Source organism: Oryzias latipes, chromosome 1 (assembly GCF_053564925.1).
Source record: "Oryzias latipes strain Hd-rR chromosome 1, Olatipes_Hd-rR_3.1".
Taxonomy (NCBI): Eukaryota; Metazoa; Chordata; class Actinopteri; order Beloniformes; family Adrianichthyidae; genus Oryzias; species Oryzias latipes.
This window is the reverse complement of record NC_136237.1, coordinates 37,994,151-38,016,834: the sequence shown is the minus strand read 5'-3', so window position 1 is coordinate 38,016,834 and position 22,684 is coordinate 37,994,151. Positions and strand designations below refer to the sequence as shown.

The 22,684-nt window shown below is 41.0% G+C and overlaps 1 protein-coding gene across 19 annotated transcripts in view; it reads right to left on the bottom strand.

The window, feature by feature from the left end:
- tenm3 (teneurin transmembrane protein 3) overlaps positions 1-22,684 on the bottom strand; it is a 709,086-nt gene that overhangs the window by 16,707 nt on the left and 669,695 nt on the right. For 14 of the 19 annotated variants that reach the window (XM_078946824.1, XM_078946819.1, XM_078946848.1 and 11 more), the window contains 13 exons: positions 19,980-20,157; positions 19,467-19,487; positions 14,313-14,437; positions 14,117-14,224; positions 11,485-11,639; positions 10,551-10,652; positions 10,208-10,381; positions 9,874-9,933; positions 9,447-9,609; positions 8,428-8,566; positions 8,154-8,259; positions 7,815-7,957; positions 6,582-6,760 (listed from right to left, as the gene is read on the bottom strand). In XM_078946824.1, coding sequence (XP_078802950.1) covers positions 6,582-6,760; positions 7,815-7,957; positions 8,154-8,259; positions 8,428-8,566; positions 9,447-9,609; positions 9,874-9,933; positions 10,208-10,381; positions 10,551-10,652; positions 11,485-11,639; positions 14,117-14,224; positions 14,313-14,437; positions 19,467-19,487; positions 19,980-20,157 — 1,653 coding nt within the window. The remainder of the gene's footprint in view (positions 1-6,581; positions 6,761-7,814; positions 7,958-8,153; positions 8,260-8,427; positions 8,567-9,446; positions 9,610-9,873; positions 9,934-10,207; positions 10,382-10,550; positions 10,653-11,484; positions 11,640-14,116; positions 14,225-14,312; positions 14,438-19,466; positions 19,488-19,979; positions 20,158-22,684) is intronic. The other 5 variants (XM_078946845.1, XM_078946849.1, XM_078946867.1 and 2 more) reach the window with 1 other exon arrangement.

Genomic DNA, 22,684 nt, shown 5'->3' with positions numbered 1-22,684 from the left:
GCCGCATGCGGGAGGGACTTTGCCTTTATTGTGGACGTTCGGTACACATTGTGCGCAACTGTCCGGGAAACGCCAGGGCTCCCCAGCAGTGAGGAAACTGGTGAGTCGCAACCATTCTTTTTCCTCTCCTTCTCGTCCCTCCACCACAGTTTTGGTGGCATATGCTGGAGCCCAGGTGGAATTTGACACTCTTATTGACTCGGGGTCTGATGGGGATCTGATCTCCCAGGAGGTGGTGGACAGACTGAAAAGCCCCACCGAACCTCTGTCTCCAGCACTGGACATTCATGCCATTAATGGGACTCTCATACACAAGGTTTCTACTCGTACTGTTAAAATTTCTGTGTTGATCTCTGGAAACCACTCTGAAACCATGTCGTTTTATGTTGTTGAATCCCTTAAACCTCCTGTTATTTTAGGGTTTCCCTGGTTGAGCAGACACAAACCTCACATCGACTGGGCCTCGGGGCGGTTTCTGTCATGGAGTCCTTTTTGTCTGCTTAATTGCCTTTCCTCTGCCTCTGTTCGTAAGGTTGTGGAGGCCCAAAAGTCTCCGGAGCCTCCAGATCTCTGTAAAGTTCCGTCTGTCTATCATGATTTGGGCTCTGTGTTTTGTAAAGTACGTGCTAGTTCTCTTCCTCCCCATCGCCCTTATGACTGTGCCATCGACCTCCTGCCAGGGACTCAACCACCGAGGGGTCACATTTACCCCCTGTCGCCACCTGAACGAGAGGCTATGGACTCGTATCTGCAGGAGAGCTTACAGGCGGGGCTCATTCGTCCATCCTCCTCTCCGGCAGGAGCAGGGTTCTTTTTTGTGGGGAAAAAAGATGGGGGTCTGCGTCCTTGCATTGATTACAGGGGTTTGAACACTATTACTGTCCGTAATACTTACCCCTTGCCACTGCTGCACTCCGCTTTTGACCTGCTAAGCGGGGCTCGTATCTTTTCGAAGTTGGACCTCAGGAATGCTTATCACCTGGTTCGAGTGAGAGAGGGTGACGAGTGGAAGACTGCGTTTAACACGCCTAGCGGGCACTTTGAGTACCTAGTAATGCCTTTTGGTCTAACTAATGCCCCAGCAGTGTTCCAGAGACTAATCAATGATGTACTGAAGGATATGCTTAACCAATTTGTGTTTGTCTATCTGGATGACATTTTGATTTTCTCTCCTGACCCAGAGTCCCACGTGCAGCACGTCAGAGCCGTACTCCAGCGCCTCCTGGAGAACCACCTTTACTGCAAGGCCGAGAAGTGCGAATTCCACTCTACGCAGACTCGGTTCTTGGGGTATGTGGTTTCTCCTGGGAGGATCCAGATGGATAACTCCAAGGTTAAGGCTGTGTTGGAGTGGCCGGTTCCCTCTGGTCGGAAGCAACTACAGCGCTTCCTGGGATTCGCCAATTTCTACAGGCGTTTCATCAGAGGTTTCAGTGGCGTTGCTGCACCCCTTCATAAGATCACTTCAGCTAAGGTGCGCTTTGTTTGGGATAAGGAGGCGGAGAGGGCATTTTGCGAGCTGAAGAGACGTTTCTCTACAGCTCCTATTCTGACTCAGCCTGATCCCTCCAAACAATTCATTGTGGAGGTGGACGCGTCTGAGTCTGGGGTAGGGGCTGTGTTGTCACAGAGAGCGTCTGATAATAAAATCCATCCCTGCGCGTATTTCTCCCGCAAGCTCACTCCTGCGGAGAGGAACTACGATATAGGGAACAGAGAGCTGCTGGCGGTGAAGGTGGCTTTGGAGGAGTGGCGCCACTGGTTGGAGGGGGCTGAGCGGGCATTTCTAGTTTGGACTGATCACAAAAATCTCGAGTACATTCGTTCAGCCAAGCGCCTCAATCCTCGCCAAGCGAGGTGGACTCTGTTTTTTGACCGGTTTAACTTCTCCCTGTCCTATCGGCCAGGGAGCAAGAACATCAAGCCCGACGCCCTTTCTCGCCAATTCCAACAGGAGGAGGTGGAGGAGAACCCCACAGAGGCCACACCCATCATCCCTGGCCACCTGGTGCTTGGAACCACCTGTTGGTCCCTGGAACGGAGGGTACAGGCTTCTGCTCCTGATCTGGCCTCCATTCCCTCAGGTTGTCCTGAGGGCCGGTTGTTTGTACCATCTGACCTACGCACCATGGTTTTGAAGTGGGGGCACTCCTCTCGGCTAGCTTGCCATCCCGGAGTAACGAGGACGGGGTTTCTTATAGCCCAGCGCTTTTGGTGGCCTACTATGTCCTCCGACATAAGGGCCTTTGTGTCTGCCTGTTCCGTTTGTGCCAGTGTGAAGACCCCCAGGACCCTTCCCACCGGCCTGCTTCACCCTCTACCTGTGCTGTCCAGACCTTGGTCCCACGTTGCAATGGACTTCATCACTGGACTGCCAAACTCAAGGGGTAAAACCGTCATTCTCACTATCATCGACCGTTTTTCCAAGTTAGCCCATGCTATTCCCCTGCAGAAACTTCCTTCGGCCAAGGAACTAGCAGCATTGATTTCACAGCATCTGTTTCGTCTTCATGGACTTCCCCTCAATATTGTCTCGGATCGGGGTCCCCAATTCATCGCGGCTTTCTGAAGGGAGTTCTGCAACCTCCTCGGGATCAAGGTCAGTCTGAGTTCGGGATTCCATCCTCAGACCAACGGCCAGGTAGAGAGGTACAATCAAGATCTGGAGACTTCCCTGCGGGCAATGTGCAGTAAGAATCCTAAGACTTGGGCTGCACAGCTTCCCTGGGTAGAGTACTCCCACAATTCTCTAGTTAACTCCACAGGATTCTCACCATTCCAGGCCGCGTACGATTCCAGCCCCCCCTTGTTCCCGCACCAAGAACAATTGGCCTCCTCTTCGGGTCCGGCGGCTTTCGTGAGGAGGTGTCGCCGTACCTGGAGCAGGTTCCGCCAAGAACTCCTGCGGAACCAGGAGCGGCTCACTGTGGTGGCTAACCGTCGGAGGACCCCTGCCCCGGAGTACAAGGTGGGAGACAAGGTGTGGTTATCTGCTACCGATGTTCCTTTGAAGGGTGGTTCCAGGAAGCTGCAGCCCCGGTACATCGGCCCATTCTCCATCACCCGAATTATCAACCCGGTGGCTGTACGACTGGAGCTGCCTTCCTTTCTGAAGATCCACCCAGTGTTTCACGTGTGCAAGTTGAAGCCTGCTAAGGTCTCTAGTCTCCAGCCTGCTCCAGCTCCTCCTCCTGCTCCTCGGATGGTGGACGGAGGACCTGTTTACACCATTCGGGAGCTTCTCGCCTCTAGGAGAGTGGGACGGGGCGTCCAATACTTGGTGGACTGGGAGGGTTACGGCCCTGCGGATCGGCAGTGGGTTCCAGAGCGCCACATCTGTGACCCCGGGCTGATCACCCGTTTCCATCGCCTCCACCCGGATCAGCCCCGTCGGGGTCCGTCTGGTAGCCGGACTTCGGGGAGGGGGTTATGATACGTTCACCCTCCTGCTGCTCAGCCGTACTCCCTCTGGAGGTCGCTCTTCTTCTCTGTCTGTTGCTTCTCCCCACAGCTGGTTCTCATTTTACTTTGATTTGGTTCCTTTTTAAGGTCTCTGTCCCTGCATATGTTTGTCGCAGCGTCTTGTTTGGATGTTCTCTGTTTGGTTTAACGCTTTGGCATTAAATAGCCTTCAGAGTTCATTAGTCTCCTGGTTCTTCCTGCATCTGGGTTAACCCCCTTGGTTTCTCGTAACATTATGTCCTTGTCAAGACTGCAAACTGTGACTCAGAGGGTTTGCCTGAATAACTGGGTTATAAAGACATGTGCAGATTTCACTCTATGGGACAGCAAAAGCAAAATCCACAGAGTCCAGGGTCATCTCCAATGGTTTCAAAGCAAATGTGCAGTGTTGAAGTGGGTGATGACCATAGCAGCTGTTTTGCTTACTGTTAAAGAGAAGGCATGATCTTCCTAATCTGGTTAAAAAAATGGAGGGTTTGTGTACCATATGGATTAATTGGGTTCCAAAATAAAATCCTTTGAATGACGAAAAAAATAAGCCCCAACACATAACCCCGTGGAACACCTTAGCATAGCCAATGAGATAAGACATTTTGAATTTAATTTATATTTTTACATAAACTTTTTACATAAAATTACATAATAATTTTTACATAAAAATTAGTTATGTTTACGTAAAAAACACAACATATTTTGTTATGTTTTTTACATAATAAAATATTTAAATTTTAGGCTATTAAATCAACCAATTAAAACTGATTTCTCCCCCAGTGGCAAACTACTCCGTTTCTTTGGAAAGCTATTTTTAAACACAAAGAATAATACTTGATATGAGATGAGATGGGATTGATAGACACTAAAACAAATGAAAGATTTTGGCTAATATAATTTGAGGAAACGTTTTTCATGAAAACTTCTTGCTTACAACTTTGCAGCAAATAATTTCAAATAACATAATTGTGACCTATAACAACATGTCCAAATTAAATCAAACTTTATTTATATGGCACTTTTCATATGAGTAAGTTAAATAGCATTTGTTCTCCGCATTTGACCCATCCCCCGAGGGTGAGCTGCAGACACAGCCGCACTCGGGAACCATTTGGTGGATCAACGCCCCCCAATCCAACCCCTTAATGCTGGGTGGCAAGCAGGGAGGCATTGGGTCCCATTTATAGAGTCTTTGGTATGACTTGGCCTGGATTTGAACTCAAGATATTCCAGTCACAGAGCGAACACTCTACCACAAGGCCACTGAGCTGGACTAGAACATAAGACAAAGTGCTTAGCACTAGAACAAAAACATAAAGCAAGCACAACAATAAAAAAAAAAAAAATCAAGCCCCCATCCCCACAGAACCCCTAATCCCATTCATGCCTCCCACCCCCTAAATGATGGAGATTAACTTTTGGGAAAGATCAATAAATTAGATGTTTTGGGTAGAATTGTCTCTTAAATATACAATTTGGTGTTTTCAGTGTAAATAATCTAATAATATTGTAAAGTTCTGTCCAAAACCTGCAGTTATTGTGTAGCCCAGGAGAAAGCTTTGAATAATACAGCAGGCCACTTTGATGCCATGACAGGAAGGCTGTCAGGCAGGGTCTGTAGCTGATCCTCTCTCCACCCTTCCCCAACACAGAAACATTATCATGACAGAATACAGCAGGTGTACTTGCTTGTTTACCTCTGCTGGCCTGTGCTTGCACATAATGGGATTTTACATTTGCTAAATCACTTCCTTAGGCAGGCAGTTTACATGATAGTGAGGAGGCATAACAATAAATAATGTACATGAATTGAAGGGGAGGAATGATTCGCTTGTCAGTGGCTTTGAATAGCTTATTACAATCCAATCAATAGTGCCGTGCTGCGAAGAAGAATCGACTCTTATTTTTTTTTCCCCGAACACTCTCGGCACAGACTTTGTAACAAATCACCGGCAGCCACTCGAGGCCTCCCTTCAACTGGCTCATTAGTTCAGATGTAACAAGAGCATCACTGCCAATTTAGTGTTTTCCTATTTGTTTAGGAATTATGGTGTGACATGAAGGGTGATGAGGATGCTGAGACTAGCTTTGTTTATCTTTTCTTTGCCATTTTCAAATAAATTTGGTAGAATTGAATTCATTTATCCTTTTCCCTAACACTAATTTATCCTTTACAAGGGCCTGCAGGGGTTGGAGTCCATCCAGAATGCCTGTAGCCAAGACCTGATTTATAACCTGGACATGAAGTCAGTCCATCACAGTGTAGACACACTGTCCCTGTCTTTGAAAGGGAGGAAAGCCCACACAGAGAAAACCCATGCAGGCACGATGTGAACATGCAAACTCAACACAGAAAGGCCAGCTGCCTGCTAGCTGTGAAGCAACCGGGCTGATCACACAGCACCACCGCTGTCGTAAGTGGACCCACTGATAGTTAAATCCACATCCTGCACACCTCGAACATCTTCAAAGGTTTTAAAACAGAGGACCAACATTTGAAATTCAACGGCAACACAGCATGTTCTAGTAATCCTCCCTGACACAATCCAGACAGCTTTTTAGCTTAAATGAATCCTGCTGTTTTGTTAAGTTGGCAATGCAACGTGTTAAAGTATAGAATTTGGTGATTTCACTACAAATTTGTATTTAAGCACCTAAAACTCAAATGGGGCTTTTCCCTTTCTTTCACTTCAGAATAAAATATTTGTTCACAGATTTGGTCTGTAAATTAAAATAAAACGAAAATATTTCAAAGCTTTGACAGTATAATTCCAGTGTCTTTAACAAGGTCACAAGCATAATTATATATTTTAAATACTATTTTCTTGCTTAATTATAACAACAATATATTGGGCAGCAGCAGACTTAGAGATCACAAGCTTAATATCTGCTACAACAGGCACAACAAAAAAGCATGCAGTTTTTCATCCTTTTTTTTAATTAAATACATTTCTGCTAATTTATTGAAAACTACAAATTGGAAAAAAAGGCTTATTGGGTTTTACTTTACTTTGATCCATCTAGATTTGTTTAAAGATGTTTCCGCTGATGTTGGTTCACTGGATCATTCTCCTTAATAACATTCTGTCTGTCCTCTGCACATCCTCATACTTGTTTTAGCAACTTACCTTGCACCAAGGTGTAGAAGGAATCTATTGAAGACAGGTTGGTTGTTATGGAAACATCTTCATCTCTTCCGGATGTCTCGATGTCAACCGCGACAGCTCCTGATGACATGTCTCCATGGAGATTGGTTACTACTCCAGTAGGGAAGGTCACATTAGTCAGGCGACCCTCGCTGTCATAGCTACAGGAGCAGACAGGATGCAGTTAGGGCTGATGGGACTTTAACTGTCATTAGCTTTTTGTGCCAGTGGAAAAACCCAAAGAAACCTGCAGATAAGGACCAACTTTCCATCAATAAAGTGCACGTGCTTATCTTAACTTTAATGATTAGAACTCTCTGGTTTTCCACAAACCATGTACTTAACTCCAAACTTTCAGGAGATAAGGACCAAGCAAAAGTTGTCAAAACATTTGGACATAAGAGCCATTAAGAATATGTCAACACATACGCACAAATGAACACAGCAAGTGCCAGTTTCTTATATATGCACAGAAGCTAAAACAGTCACCTAACATGGCGATATAGCATCTACACCATTGACTGTATATAGATGTGGACTAAGTGACTCCTCCCCCCTTGCATTCCAAACAGGAAGTACCTGCTGGCCCCAATAAGTCAAAATCCCATAGTAAACTCCCCCAAGTTATTTCTCGGTCATTCCATTTGTCAGAATAACTATTCTTGCTCTCATACCTTTTTCTTAACATCTTCTTGCAAAGACTATTTTTGTTTGTACAATATTTTTTCTTTATTGCAAGTTATTCAAGTTATAAACTGACCAATCAGATGCCTCAGTAAAAGCATGTGGTGCCTGCTGTCACCCACTTCAAACGTTTAATTGACAGATTCTCCTAAGCCACTTTCAGTGGAAGGGGTGTGGCCTTTAAACAAGCTTACTCATGATTGACGACAGTAGTTGCCATAGAAACATTGACTCAGGCCGACTTAGACCAATCACAGTCGACTGGCTGCAAATGGAGGCGCTTGTATCACGGAAAAATGGCGATTGAACTGTCTTCATTTCGCTGGGGCCAGAGGTAAAGCATTTTTGTTATGGGTGACGTCACAGCCGTTCTGCCCAGTTCTATACACAATGATCCACACACAATTCATTTAATGGTCTTACTTTTAGAGGAAAACTCGAGTAAGACAGTATAGGATGTGTTAGCATTATTTGGAAGAACCGAGCCAGAAATTCAGATAAAAACAAATGTGAAAATTATAAGCGGCTCACTCGTAGAATGTGGTCCACCCAATCTGGATGCTTTTGGTAGCCAGCAAGCCACTGTTACCATGGTATGTGAACAGAACCAGTTCCTGTCCCTGAGCTGTGAGGGTCTTTAATCCTCCATTAGTTCCAATAGTCAACCAGATTACCTACAGACACATACGCACAAACATGGACAACAGAGAGATAGACACAAGACATCAGTGAAGGTGGGCAACCTTCTGCAGTATCTGAATCATTTTGACCAACAATGAGCTTTGGAAAAACAGACCAGTTGACATTAAAGCTCAGTCTGAAAGTTTCAGAATTATAAAAAGAATTAAAAAACAAAAAACAAACAAACACCTGATTATCAGGAGCAACCACACGGACAGGCATCCTGTTGGTGTCCCTGCGGATGCGGAGTGTGTTCCCGCTGCTGTCTGTCACCGCGGTAACATCCTCCTCATTGCTGAGAGGAAGAGCAAAGGCAAGAAATGACAGAGTGAAAATTGAACTCACTTTAAAAAGGAAGAAAAAAATCAGCAAAGGTGTTAGATTGAAGACTATTCCTGTTACATTAAAAGCTAAAATGTAAAAAAAGAAAATTCAAAGACGTGTTAATGCACAACAGACTAACCTGTAGCTGAAGTTAAATTTATAGTCCCCAGTGACTAGAGACATGGTGAACTGATGAGTCCCATTTGCATCAAACACATAGAGTTCTTGAGATGCTGGAGAAGCTACTTCATAGGAGCTGGGACCGGAAGCCAAAGAGCCTAAAGATGGGTGGGTGAAGAGATGGACTAGAATCACACATTACTTTAGAAATAGTCCAACATGGCAAAAGTTTAAAGTTGAAATTTATGAACTCCATTGAGATGAACTAATAAATACTGCATTATTTAGTGTGCAAAGTAATTCTTACTTTCAAGTTATTTTCTTGTCTGTATGGAGTTTCAACAGTAAAAGATGAAAACAAACATCTACATCCACTTCTTTGTAATTTTTTATCTCTGCCTCTAACAGTCAGGCTGTCTTACATCAACCATCAACTCAAAAATTCAAATGGACACAAACTCATACTTTTAAATGTAACAAATGACATAACGTTTGTTAATTGATCCAATGTTTCACTTTTTTCAGTGTTCATTGGATCTTTATTGGTCTTTAAAGAGATTATCTGATGAAAAGAACATCAGTTTTTTGGGTCAACCTATTATCTCCCCCTTTTCCTGGATTGGAACAAAGACATCTAAACCGTCACAGAGAACTTTAGTGGTTCCTCAGAAAACAGCAGCATTCGTAATCTCTCCAGTGAGTCTAGTATCTACCCTGATGCTTGCTAGTGGGACATCCCATAACCCCCCCCTGAAAGTGTCTAAAATGCATTGAGATCAGAAGACCAAACCTCAAAAATCTTTTGATTTTAGAAGAACACCTGTCCACCACATATATGGAAGTGGTGAGTCCTGCTGCTAGCATATACAATATATCCGCCCCCATCAAACAGCTAAAGGTCAGATGTGAAAGCCACGACAGTTGTTGCCCTTTTACTTTTGTCCACCTCATCCATCCAACAAACAAATTCTAATTCCAAACCAAAATAAATGATAAATGTTAATCATGTGTGTTCAAGTCTGCACTGATCATTCATACCTGTAGATGGGCAGTTGCGTCTAATTGCCCGAATTCTGATATTTCCCAAATCAGCCACATACAGCGTCCCATCCGGAGACACCACCAACGAGGAAGGGCAGTTAAGCCTGGCGTCTTTGGCGTAGCCATCCCCGGCTTGGTAGCAGTCACAGTTGGCATCGTTCTGGTGGACAGAAAAAAGATCACGTAACCCAGAAACAGCCTTTATGATACACACAAATGGAGACGCAACTGTTTCAAACATTCTTTGAGTTAAGTGTCAAGTCCAAGAACACAAGAACTGCCTAATATTGAATTCAAATCTCTGCCCAACCTGTTTACAGAGAGACCACTTAACACAGTGAGCCACTTAAAGCTATTTTGCTGTTAAGCATTTGCTCTGAACTGTCGACGACAATAATATGAGCAAAGCAGGTGTCCTTTTTACCTTGCAGTCACATTCAGATGGAGCTCCAGCTAAATGGGTAATTTCTCCATCAGTAGACACCTAGAGGGCAGAGCAAGAAGTACATAGTTGGAAAAGTGATGGCACTTTGCAGAAAAATAAAAGTGAAAACTGTAAATTTCAGAATATGACTTAAAAATGTCTTTGTTCTATTGGACTAACTTTACAAACAATTTGCATTGATAGCAACCCTCCTTTTAAAAGAATACATTTCCTAAAAACATGTCCTTATTTAGACCACTAACACTATTCATCTGAAGATTAAAAACAGGATCTCCACAGATCTGACAAAACAAAATGGCAGAAGAATATTTACTTGTCGAATACGGTGGATTTTCTTCTCATCAGTCTCTGCGATGTAGAGGATGCCGCTGTAGGACAAGGCAATAGCTGTCGCCCCCTCCAACATAGTTTGCACCGCTCTCTTACCCAGTGTGTATTCTATACCCGGCACTTGACAATGCATTGGGCGACCCGCCACAATACGAACCTAAACAAACACGTACACGATGATTTGATGAAACAGAAGATAGTGTACGTCAAGGTTTTTGGGAAAACAAGATGGAAGCTGTTCGAGTTCTTAACGCAAAGAAATGCTTTTATGAAGTGGCTTCAAATGAACAAATATGCAGTGATGTCAACATTTGTGGTTACAGTACCTGTCTGTTTTCAGTAATCTGCAGCACAACGTTGTTGTCCAGGACATACATAGAGTTATCCATAGGATTTATAGCAAGGTCTGTGGGCCACTCCAAACGGACCTGCATGCAGATCCGGGTATAATTATGGTGGTATTTGTAACAAGTGCATAAGAGCATATTAAAAAAACATATAATATGTAAGATTATACAAGTGCATAAGAGTATATAACATATTGAAAATTTTACAAACTGTTAACAAGATGTAAAGAGAACAATGAATTGTGTAGAAATGGTAACAATAAATAAAAAACAACACGCAGAATCGCTTTGAGGAGTAACTTCAGTGCTTTAACGGCTAAGCCCCATTTTTCCAAACACAGAAAAAGAAAAAGGAGTCAAATGTTCCACCTGCGGGAGAAAAGATGGATTAAGCTTGTTTTCGTGTATGCGTGCATGCATGCATGTAATACCATAAAGTCTAACTGCGTGAGGTGTAGACACAGAAAACAAGGTTATTCACTTCTTCCTTGCAAATGTGCTGCCTCTTGCATATCTGCCTTCGCTTCAGTCTTTGACATAAATAAAATAAAAAAAAGAAAATACAAAAACCAGAATTTCAATCTCATAAAGGAGTCAATTCCATCAAGTCGGGTTCACCTGCTGTGCTGATTGTAAGAAGGGGGGGGGGGGGGGTGTTCACTTCATACCTGTTTTCACTGTAAGCATTTGAGGAATAATTGACCACTTTAATGAGGTAGGAGGGTTATTGCAACTTACACTGACTCAATATAATGCAGTACTTTCCTTTTAAACTTCAAAGAAATCATCTTTTGGCAATGGCTTTCACTTAGATCTATACTTTGGTGCATTTGATCTACAATAAAGCTCTAAATCACAGAACACAGACATGCAATTTATGTTCTTTTGCAGCATTAAGCACTCTGCACGGTACCTGACTTATGTGCATGCTGGTATCACATGTCAAAGGCCTTGCAGAGGTCAGGTCATTACTGCCCAGCACTGTGGAGATGATTCCATTACGATCCACCTTCCTGATCATGGTTCCATCCACAAAGTAGATCAGTCCATTCTTATCCACTGCAATGCCTGTCGGAACAGAAACACAGCTCAACGCACAATTAAGGATGGAAAATATCACTTAGGAAGCGGCTGGGCAGAAAAGAACTCAATATAAATGTTAAAAAAATCAATTTGTTAGACCAGAATTCAAGCACAGATGGGGTAAAATGGAAATTCTTGTCTTATTTTTGAACATGAACCAATGCTGCTATGTTAAGAAAATATTAATATCACAGCTCACATTTGTTAATAACTTGGGAGTAAAAGGAGAAATGAGCTACATTTCTGCGTGCTGAAATGTTTCATCCTTAGAGCAGAGTTTCCCATCACAGATTTTTTTTTTTTTTTTTTTTGCGTAGATACCTGGCATTATAGATGTAATTTGAAAGCCTTGAAGACAGTCCTGTAAATGCTACACTGGCTAAATTGATTTTCTGTTCCCTCCGAGCTGAAATAACATTTATAACTCTCACGGGATATGCAGCGCTGTAGAATGAAAAACTGCCATCCCAGTGAAAACGACAGAAACCAACTTGTGAAAGCTGTCTTCACTTGGCTGATGTGTCTCAGTGGTTCACTTTCAGCTGTCCACTTTTTCTTTCAAAGGACAAAAAACTGACCTATATAGAGATACAAAGTATTGAAACGCATCATTATCTCCCAAGCTCATTTCACTTTGAGAAGCTGTACTCTGGCGTGTGATAATTCAGCACTTCCGTCCTGCGCCTGACACGTACTGTTCTCTGCGGCAGCACGCTGCTGGGGTGCTGTGGGGGAGCGTGCACCACTTTTAAAGGGCAGAGAAGGATATAGGCTGACAGTTCATGACTCAAACTATAGAATAAATGACACTGGCTTCCTAGCTCTTCGCATTTTTATGAATATTATTAAAAATTAGAGCCAACAATTAGAATCTGAAACTATTTGACTTATTTCTACCAAATCCCTGCTGACAACTTGTTTGGCCTCAGGGCATTTCTCCCATCACTGACCACAATAAAAAAAAGAAAAATGCTGCGCTGGCCTCAGGCGTGAAGCCGACAGCGATCAGACAGAGCTCAGGTAACAAAACTGCTCAAAAAACCCCATCTCTGAACCTTCATTGTGTTCATCGAGCAGCTTTGCAACTGACGTCTGTACAAGATGATCAAAAGGGTTGGCTTCCAAACATGGTGGTGTGTAGCTCCAATGAAATAACATCTTTGATCACAATCCGCATGTTCTTTTGATTTTATAGTACATCTCCACACAGACAACTTCGGAAGTGGTACAATTACAAATTTCTATTCTCATCTTTATTGACTTTTGTGCAACTTTTGACCCAGTAGACTGTAAACGTACACATTAGGTTTTCTACTGTACAGGCCATTCATTGGTAACTTTTTGACTAATTACTCCAACTTGTTCTGGCCTATTTTTCAAAGTGTCAAAGACAAACCTCTCTCTTCATTAACTTGCATGGATTTGTAAATATTTTTGCCAAACTGAGATAAATCTATCCTGCTCCCCCAACCATGAAAGGGATCATTTTAGACTTAAATGCTCCATTCAGGTCAAAAGAGCTGTGAGATATAACATGTTAATGAGTTGGTAGGTTCAGACAAAATAAAACTAAACACAAAAATTTTATTATGCATCTACTTTAATGTGTACATCTCCACCTTTGTTCCTGCTCCCTTCTTATGTACCATGGGGCAGAGGTAGAGCGGTCGATTGCGCAAGACATCGAATCCCACACTGCTCCTGGTGGTTATAGGCTTGCCGCCATCAGTGTGTAATAAGTATACACTATTTACCATTTAGGTTCAAATGTTTGTTGTCAAATGCAATACCCCTTAAAAAAAGTGTTAGATGTCTGATGAAAATGGATGAAAGTGTGTAAATATGCGTATAAAATTAGTGTATCCAATTTTGAAATCCAACGCAAAGAAAAATGTATTTTTTCATTTAAATGAACTTGATCTGAGCTCAAAAACGTTTTGTGGCAATTTGTCTTTCGAAGAGAAGCAAACCTTTATCCAGTTACTGCCCGCTATAGGGCAGCATCAGAACTGCTTTTTCTGATTAAGCCGGCCCCTTACTTACATAAATGAGCGGGAAGTAGACGTGTATAACAGCAGTATCATTTATTTTGTTATAGTTATTCAGTTGTTTTGGGGTTTTTTCAAAATGTCTTGGTCAAATATAATATTGGCTTGCTTAAATAAAATAAAATCCATGAAATAGTGGGGACGTTTCTGGTGGCAAAGCAATATTTTAGGATTTTTAAGAACTATTAAACTAAACTGGGTTAAAATGTTTTTATATCTTGGCGAAGTAAATGAATTTAGTCCGTTTTCTAAATGTTTGTTGGGGTTAAATAAAAAAAAATACATAGGCAAATGTCAAATGTATCTATGAATCTAAAGTGTGTATTTTCCCGTGTAACAAAAAGCACAAAACTGGACAAAACATGCAGAAAGCTGCAATGTAAATTCATGCAGTCTTGTTTTGAGTGCATGTACCTTTTGGTCCCAGCAGCTGCGCCTCCGGAGCTTTTCTCCCATCTCCACATCGAGCCTCATCAAAGGGAGGGCACTGCTCCCCTGTGCCTGCTACTACCTCTCCATTACCTGAACACACACAAACACACTGAAACAACTGCTGGCTGCTTACTTTTCTGCCAACATGCTGTTTTGCTGGGGGAAAATTGCTGCTTACTGCTGAGGTCACGGGCCCCGCTGAGCATCTTGGGTCGGTATATTCGTCGTGAATTAGTGTCCGACACATACAACTGGCCTGTTACGGGGTCAGTGGCCAGGTAGTACCTGTGAGCTGGGTTGTTACTGAAAAGGAAAGTGACAAAATAACCTTTCATCAAATATGTGAAAGAAAAAAAAAGCAGTCATTTCTTGTTGTCTAATATTTTAGGACTGATCATCACTGCCAAACTTTAGATTTTGATTCACAAGCTGAAATTTCATATAAAATATGAAAAAGATTCAAATAAAAATGGATGTTTTTAATGTTATTTTTATGTCTTAAACCATGTGTTAAAAAAACCTTTCATGAAAATAACATTCCAACTATACCTGTCATGAATATACTGTAGTTTGGTATTTTTACAATAAAAACTAACATAAAGAAGCTGTTTACATAAAGTAAACCAACAGAAAGCTGATTAACAGACCTAAATCCTGATCATGTTTTTTTAAACTATCTGTCAACATGAAAAAGAGAGAAAAAAAATAAAGGTTTCTCATTTGTCCCCAGTGGATTGAAAAGAATAAATTCTTGCTTCAGATTTGATCTTAAAACAAAAAGAAGTATAGAAACTAAGTTTGAGGAGGTGTCTCCCTCAAATGCAGCATTGAAAGGGTTTGGCAATTCAATTATTACAAGATGGTGAAATGAAGGAAACATTTTTAACCTCCCAATAATGAGCAGCTAATGACTGTGGGGCAGGATGATGCACTGAGAGCCAAGATGAGCCCCTGCCAGTGAAGTGCAGAGCAGTGAGACCGATGCAGACACGGATCCCTCCCTAATGAACAGTCAATGATTCATGTGCTTTTCTTTTTTTTATCCCATCAACAGACAACCTGTTTGACCGCCTCCCTCTGAACTAAAACTAACCAGCATTTGTTGACCTTTGATAGAAATCATGGTAGTCCAGGTTAGTCAGAGGCGTTTCGTTCATTTGCAGGTGGAAAAATCAGATCTGTGGTCAAAAGTCAAACTATTAAGGCTATTTCAAAGGCAGACAGTGTAATGATATAAAGCTAGCAGTGTTAATTGCTTCCATCTACTGAGATTGAGAAAGTTTAATAATTAGTTGAACTTTAAATGTTTAAATAATGTCAACATTTCAGAGTAAACAAATTACTAGGCATAAATGAATGTGATTATACATATGAAGTGATTTTATTTTAAAAAAATGAGATAATTACCAGAGTTTGACATGGATTTAATATGTGATATTGCCTTACATCAGATGTACAAACGTGTTGATATAAAAAAGGAATCATTTGAAATGCTTGGCATGCTAGTTCACACCTTCAGAGTTAGCTTTGGTGTGAATGATTTGGAATTTGACCGTTTGGATGGCGACAGTCTTCGTGCTCCGGCTCTGTTGTACCAGAGGATGATCTATGGCTACACAGATTAGGTGGGTGCAGGTTAAACTCAAAACACGCCCTTGCTTAAATGAGGCATTCAAGGACAGCCTTTTTTGGCATGCGCACATGTTCAAAGAACACGTGACTTTTGCCACGCCCACATGACTTGTGCAAAAACAATGTAAGCAAAGCCGGTAAAGACCGGTGTGTATGTCTCTTTTCCTCTTTTTCTGTTATGAAATTCAGATTTCAGTTTGGATGTGGCGAGTGACGGTGGGAAATTTGGACAGAAGAAGAGATGGGCCATCATTTATCTGTGGGAAACTCTTAATGATGTCTGCCACACTGTCATGTAAAATCCATCAGACAGGCACGCACACACACACACACACACACACACACACACACACACACACACACACCAACACACACACACAGGGATTGATATGTACATATGTACTGGCCTCAGGCCCGGAGTCTCAGTGGTCGCAGATTATCAGCACACGATCACAGGGTGTTAATTAAGGCAGCTAAAAATAAACTTAAAATGTCATTGAAAGAGACACAGTGTTTTTTTCTCACTAGCGAGCCCTTCACAGCAGGAAAATACAACAAAGAGGTATTTTGAAGATTTAAAAACAAGACAAAGAAAATCCAGAGCGATGACCTCCAGACAATTCTGTGGTCACTTTTTATCCTTTAGATGTGACGTGTTTAGTGATTTGTGGAATTTGAGCTTTAAATTCTGAAGTAATAATACTAATAAAAAATATTAGCCTCAATTGGAAGGAAATTTATGTACATATAAAACAATAAAAACAGCCTATCAAATGTCTCAGAGATGTTTAAATCATGGTCCAAGAAAAAAACAGTTTAAATGAAAAGGTCAGTTTAAACAGATGTGTGTTCAGATTAGATTTAGAGACAGGAAGTCCAGGATTCGGATCTCTGGGGGCGATGAGTAAAAGCGGAGCAACTTGTTTCTGATGATATGGCTGACAATACAAGCCTCCGAGTGCGTTTATATTTAAGTTAAGACACTAAGGAGAAAAGAGAGATGAGGATGACACTTAATTATCAACTTCCCAAAGCATTCCAAAGGATGTGAATAAAGCGGAAAAGGATAGAAGCAAGGACAGCTGGAGAAAGAGGAAAAGGTAAAGGAAGAAAAATGGGTGTAGAGAGGAAGAGTGAAGACACACTGGACGAAGAATGCAGAATGAGTGTAATGAAGCTAAGAGGATAAAAGCATCTTAACAAAAAAGGAAAATATAATCAGGAAGGGGAAAAGCAGGCAAAACTGTCACAATAATACTTGTTTTCTTGCAGAAGAGATAATGCTTTAAAATAAAAGTGAAGGCAAATTAAAAAGCCGAATTTGGATGAGTCACAAGCCCAAATCAAATCATTGCTTTGCCAGAGGAAAAGAAGCAGCATTGCTCTGCTCTGCAGCACGTGAGGAAGAGGATATAAAAGAACATTGACCGCATGAAATAGAAAAAAAACAAATCAGAGCTAAATTCAGAGCAGGTCCTCTTGACCAAAGGCCACTTCTTTTTTATTTTCATCTCATTCCTCTCATTTTCTGATCCACATCTTTGAAAGTCGAGCAACAAAGATGACAAAAAAAATTAATAAATGTCAAAAGTTGTAAAATTGTGAGAAAATTTCCAATTTAAAAGTAATTTTTTTTGTAAATATACAACTTTATTTTCATAAAATTACAACTTTTTTTGCACTGGTGTTCTAATCTCTACTCTCCTTGATCATTTATTCATCATCCAGCTCTCCATGCCTCTGTGCAGTCCGATTCATGCATTGTCCCTCATTCCCACTTCCCTCCGGGGGAGCGGGAGTGAGTTCAGACTCCAGTTGGGTCGTCTGCGCCCCTGTACCTGACCGTGTACCTCGTCTCGGGGCTCGTCTCTGCTCCTGCTCCTACACTTGGTTGTGGACCCTGAGAAGCCTGTGAAGCCCGTCTGCTGGACTATTTAAAGATGTAGTTGTAGAGTTAGATAAGATAATTCTTCTCTAAGAGTTCTGGTACATCGCTTGTCTGTCTTGAAGGAAGATCCCTCCTTCATGTGGACACCCCTGAGGTTTCATCTTTTTTGCTGGAATCTGTCTTTTTTAGTAGTTTTTCCTTACCGCAAAGGCGGGTCTAAGGACAGGGATGCCCAGTTTAGCCTAGTCTCTAAACTCTGTTTAGTTTAGCCATTACCTATTGAATTCTATGAATTCATGTTCTATATAATTCATGTTCATTACAAAGCCCATTGAGATGACTATTGTTGTAATATTGGACAATATAAATAAAATTGAATAGAGTTTTTGAAAAAGCATGATTTTTTTTTTGTAAAACTTCAACTTTAAAAAAAAATTCTTGTAAACTTTTGACTTTTTTTCTCATAATTTTAAGACTTCATTCTCACATCTTTATCCTTTTTTTGTCCTTTACGGTGGCCTTAATAAGTCTGTCGTAACAAAGTCTTTCAGATTAAAAGATGAAACGTTTATTTCTAGGAAAGAAAAAGAGCGTAGCAGAAAAAAACAAGGTCCTCTGGACTTAGTTTTTTGATGACGCTTCAACTCTTTTTCAAGGGGTTTTCTCAATTTCTCAGTCATGGAGTCTCAATGCGGGAGTCTCATATTTAAAATTGAGGATTTTTTTTGCACTCCTGATCTGTTTAGGAATAACATATTTGACATTAAATGTGGTAAAAGAAATGTTTAATTGCTGTTTTATCTGCAGTTTGTTGAGGGATCCATGTCTTTCAGGGGGGGTGGATGAAGCAGCCTGCATTTACACAGAGTCTTATGTCTTGATGACATAAATATGTACATTTCTGACCATAAAGATTGGTTAGCATTTGCTGAAGACCACAGACGGTACTGTGGCTGTATCAACGTAGCTTTGAACAAGCAGTTTTTCAAACTTCTTAGGAAACTGCAAACTATTTTTTCAATAATAACCTTAAATACACTAAACCCGAGGAGGTTGGAAACTGAGCAGAAAATAAAAAAATCTTGCCCCCCCCCATCAAGTTAAACGTGCAGGATAGGAATTGCAAAGACGTTCCCACATGCAACGACCAATAGACACAAAAGGTTTCTAGACCTGGATTAACAATGCAGAACTTTATTTGGCTTTTCTTTATTCGGGTTTTATAAAAAATATCTGACCTCCTCCTTTTTTAACATGAGCTTCCACATCTTTTGCAGCTGTCAAACAATTTAGATTCATCCTTTGACGCATGAATCATTTGTTTCAAAGACTGAATCGTGCAAAATATAATTTCCAAAGTAGTTATTGCATTTTTCTCTCTCTCAAAAAAATAAAGGTTTCAGCTGCTTTACATTTTCAAGACTCTTCTCAGGAGGCTTTTGGACCACCTTAAGCCCCTCCCACAAACTTCCTTGCGGGGTCTGCTTGCTAAGAGCTGCGATATAAGTGATGATCTGCTGCTCATCTGAGCTGACAGCAGAAGAAATAGCTTGACTATGTGTGAAATCATGCCAAGGCAAAAGGAGAGTGACAGCGAGGAAGACAAAAAAGAAAGAAAGAAAAAAAAAACTGGCAACATAGATGCTAACAAATAATCCTATTTTTCCCTTCACGTTACACCTCTCATCTTCTTCTAATCATCATAATATGCAAGATTTTGGGATATTAAAAACAAAACAAAAAGACATTTGTTTTGAAAGGGTAAATAAGATAATAAAGAGTTAACAGGTGAAAAACACTAATCCCTCTTACCTATGTCTGAAATCTTTGTTTCTTTAAAGATTGCAAGCAAAGGCAGGAAAACACAGAAGAACCATGAGTTAGTAAGACAGCTTGATTGACATAACAGTGAAAATCAGTGCAGTAAGAAATGACTGGAAGAAAGGCAACACTTAAAGATGAACTATGCTATATGGAAATCAATAGGACAGAATTTCAGATGGCGGCTAGAACAGAAACCACAACAATTCAGCACTCGAGAGAAAGCATTTACGCCACAAGGCTGAAAGTCTGACACCTAGCAGGAGATAATGAGCTCAAAGAAGGACACCAGTCCTCTCAGAGAAGGTCGGTCTGAAAAATGTCGTTTTAAAGCTTTATACCTTGACAAATAAATCTAAATTGGCCTACATTTATGATGCAAATATGTTTTTTTTTTGCGGTAAATGATGTCTATAAGGCTGCTGTGACAGAAGAAAAAGATAAATGAGGTTCAAGTGCGAATGCGGTTGTAGCCATTATTTAATGCTCCCTCCCGTTTTTTACCTCAACTCCATGACACTGGTCACATTCCCAGAGGGGAAGATCCTCCTGATGTAGTTGAAGTCCCCGACAAAAATGCTGCCATCTGCTCCACACGCAAGAGCAAGGGGCGCCAGCAGCTTGTTGCCCTCCGCCTGGCCGTTACAGCTGGGGCAGGAAATGCTGCGGCGGCGGCCGTTTCCTGAAAGAGGATGTTTACATCGGTTTCCATTGACAGAAGTAATTCATTTCAGTTGTATGAATGAATTTTGTCTTCTAACCCCAAATTTGGTTCGATTAGACTTTAATGCCAAGTACAGTTTTTTTTGGTTATTTTCCCAGTAACAACCGCTAGAGGGCGCTGTAGGTGTTTTCCTCAGTAGTTGCTACATACAACAACGCAGAAGAATTTTTGTCCAAAAGAAACACGGGCTATGTCCGGATTCCCACCCCAACCCTTATAGTGCACTCTATAGTGCGTTCGCAATTTTGTAGAGCTGTCTGAAGCTACGATTCCAAAATCGTGTGCCCTGGAAATTTCCCAGAAGTCTCTGTGAAAAAACAGTGTGCATCGATGCCAACTAGATCGGTGAATATAGACCACAATGCATTGCGTCTGAACATTTTTTACCAAAAATATTTTTTTTAAACAAATTATTTTGAAGAATCATCAACGTTTTTATCTTCAGAAGACACTGGACTCATAAATAATCGTCCCAAAATGCTCATTAATTAGATTCTAACTATGTGAAATTGATGACGTCATATCCGGCGTTTAAAAAAAAAAGTAGTGAGCATGGCGTCCAAATTGCTTTTAAAAGGCACTACATTGTACCGCACTATATAGTGTTTTAGTAGTTAGGGGTTAGGGTGAGAATTGAGACACAACCATGAACTTATTATTTTTCTTATTTGCATTGAGACATTATTATTCTTGTTTTTATTGTTCCCTCCTTGGACTATTGCAGGACAGCAAGTGGTCAAACTGGGTCACAGGGACAAGGAAGTACCGCTGAAAGCGAAGTCACTCAGACTAAAGATTGCCATACAAAAAAAAGATTACATTAACGGACAAACTCAGACATGAAAACGTCCTTACTCATGTTTTTGTAGAGCTCTTCAAAATACGGTAAATGAACCTGATTTCTCAACGCCATCCGCTTCTTCCGTGCATTGTAAATAAGACAAACAGTCAATGCTTCTATGTAGAGATGAGGCTAAAATCTTCAAGTATATAAACACATCTTTGAGCGACACGTGTGTTTTTTCCTTCTTTTGTTACTTTTTTTTGGAACTGTAGATCAAATGTGGGCATGTAGTTGTTCTAAGAATCATTTATAAATAAAATTGGATTGGCAGAGTTAACAAACTAACACAAATAGCCAGAATTTGATCTGGAGGAGAAAAGCAACGCCATATTGACGATAAAAAAGTCCATTTATGGGTTTATTCTGAGGCCTCAGAGTTCGCCTGAACTGAACCTGGGAGAGGTGTAAAGTGAAATCGATTTCTTATGAAAGCATAAGTAAAGTGTCAGCTTGGAGAATTTCAAGCTCAGCTCATAAAAGAAAAAAAGTCTTTTAGCTGCTTCTGTCAATTAAAGAGACATAATCACAGGTTGTCAAATTAATACTGTTTTTATATACAGTAAGAACTACTCAATTGGAACAGAAATGTATATGATGTAAGACGGGGATTTTTAAAGGCTGCTGTGTTTGATGTTGCATCACTTCAGCAAAAAGATGCCCATAAAGTACAAAACTGTTTTATAGTCACCACTAAAAAACTATAGAGACCGAATAGCTGCCAGGCTCTAAAAAAATGGATGTTGTGGGATTAGATGCTTCAAACATCTTTCAGTCTAAACCCTTTCTAACGTCAGCACAGAGGAGCTGATGGTGTAAAATCCTCTAATCACCCATAAACACCAATAAAATAAGCAAACTAAGGTTATAGATAAGCTCCTGCTAATTGTAGGTGTTATATTTATTAGTTAAAAGTCCCACTCCAACCATCTTTTGGTCTTTTGATTACAATCATGCTGTTTTTAACTAAAATTAAAAAAATAAAAACTGTCCTTTTTTTGGGACATAGTTTCTATAAAATGGCAGTAGTTCATTTGAGATCTGTGGGGGGACTAATTTACAGTTTAAATGACAACATTTATGATTTGGTTTGATTGAGAAATGAATGATTTGTGCCAAGAACAACCTTATTTTGAAAAACTGGAAGTATTTTTATTTTGAAGGTGACTTTTAGGAACTGTACAGTGTGTTAGTGGTAGTTTGTTTTTGCCTGCAGGATTGAGCGGCAAGTTCTCGTACTGTTCCTGTTCAATAAATGCTGAGCAGGATCGTTCTCAGAAGAGCCTGCGACATTTAAGCAGAAGCTTCCATTACGGAACAATTCGACTCTGAGTTATGGGCGGGACTGTTGACGGAGCAACCCGCCTACATTTCCCATCATCCCTCTGTTTACATGCTCTCCTGCTTACTTACAGCCCCTGAAACCCCAAACCTAACATTCTTGGTGGAACAATCATTGCAAACAATATTGGAGCTATCCAGCCGCACAGCTTTGAGCTAGTGGATGCATCAGAATGGAGCGGAGCAGGGAGCTTGTGGCTTGCCGACTGTAGGTTCTACATCACTGCTACAAGCTTTTTCCAACTGCATTTTCCTGATTCACAATGATTTGAATAAGGAAATACGCAGACGTTTAATTTTAAG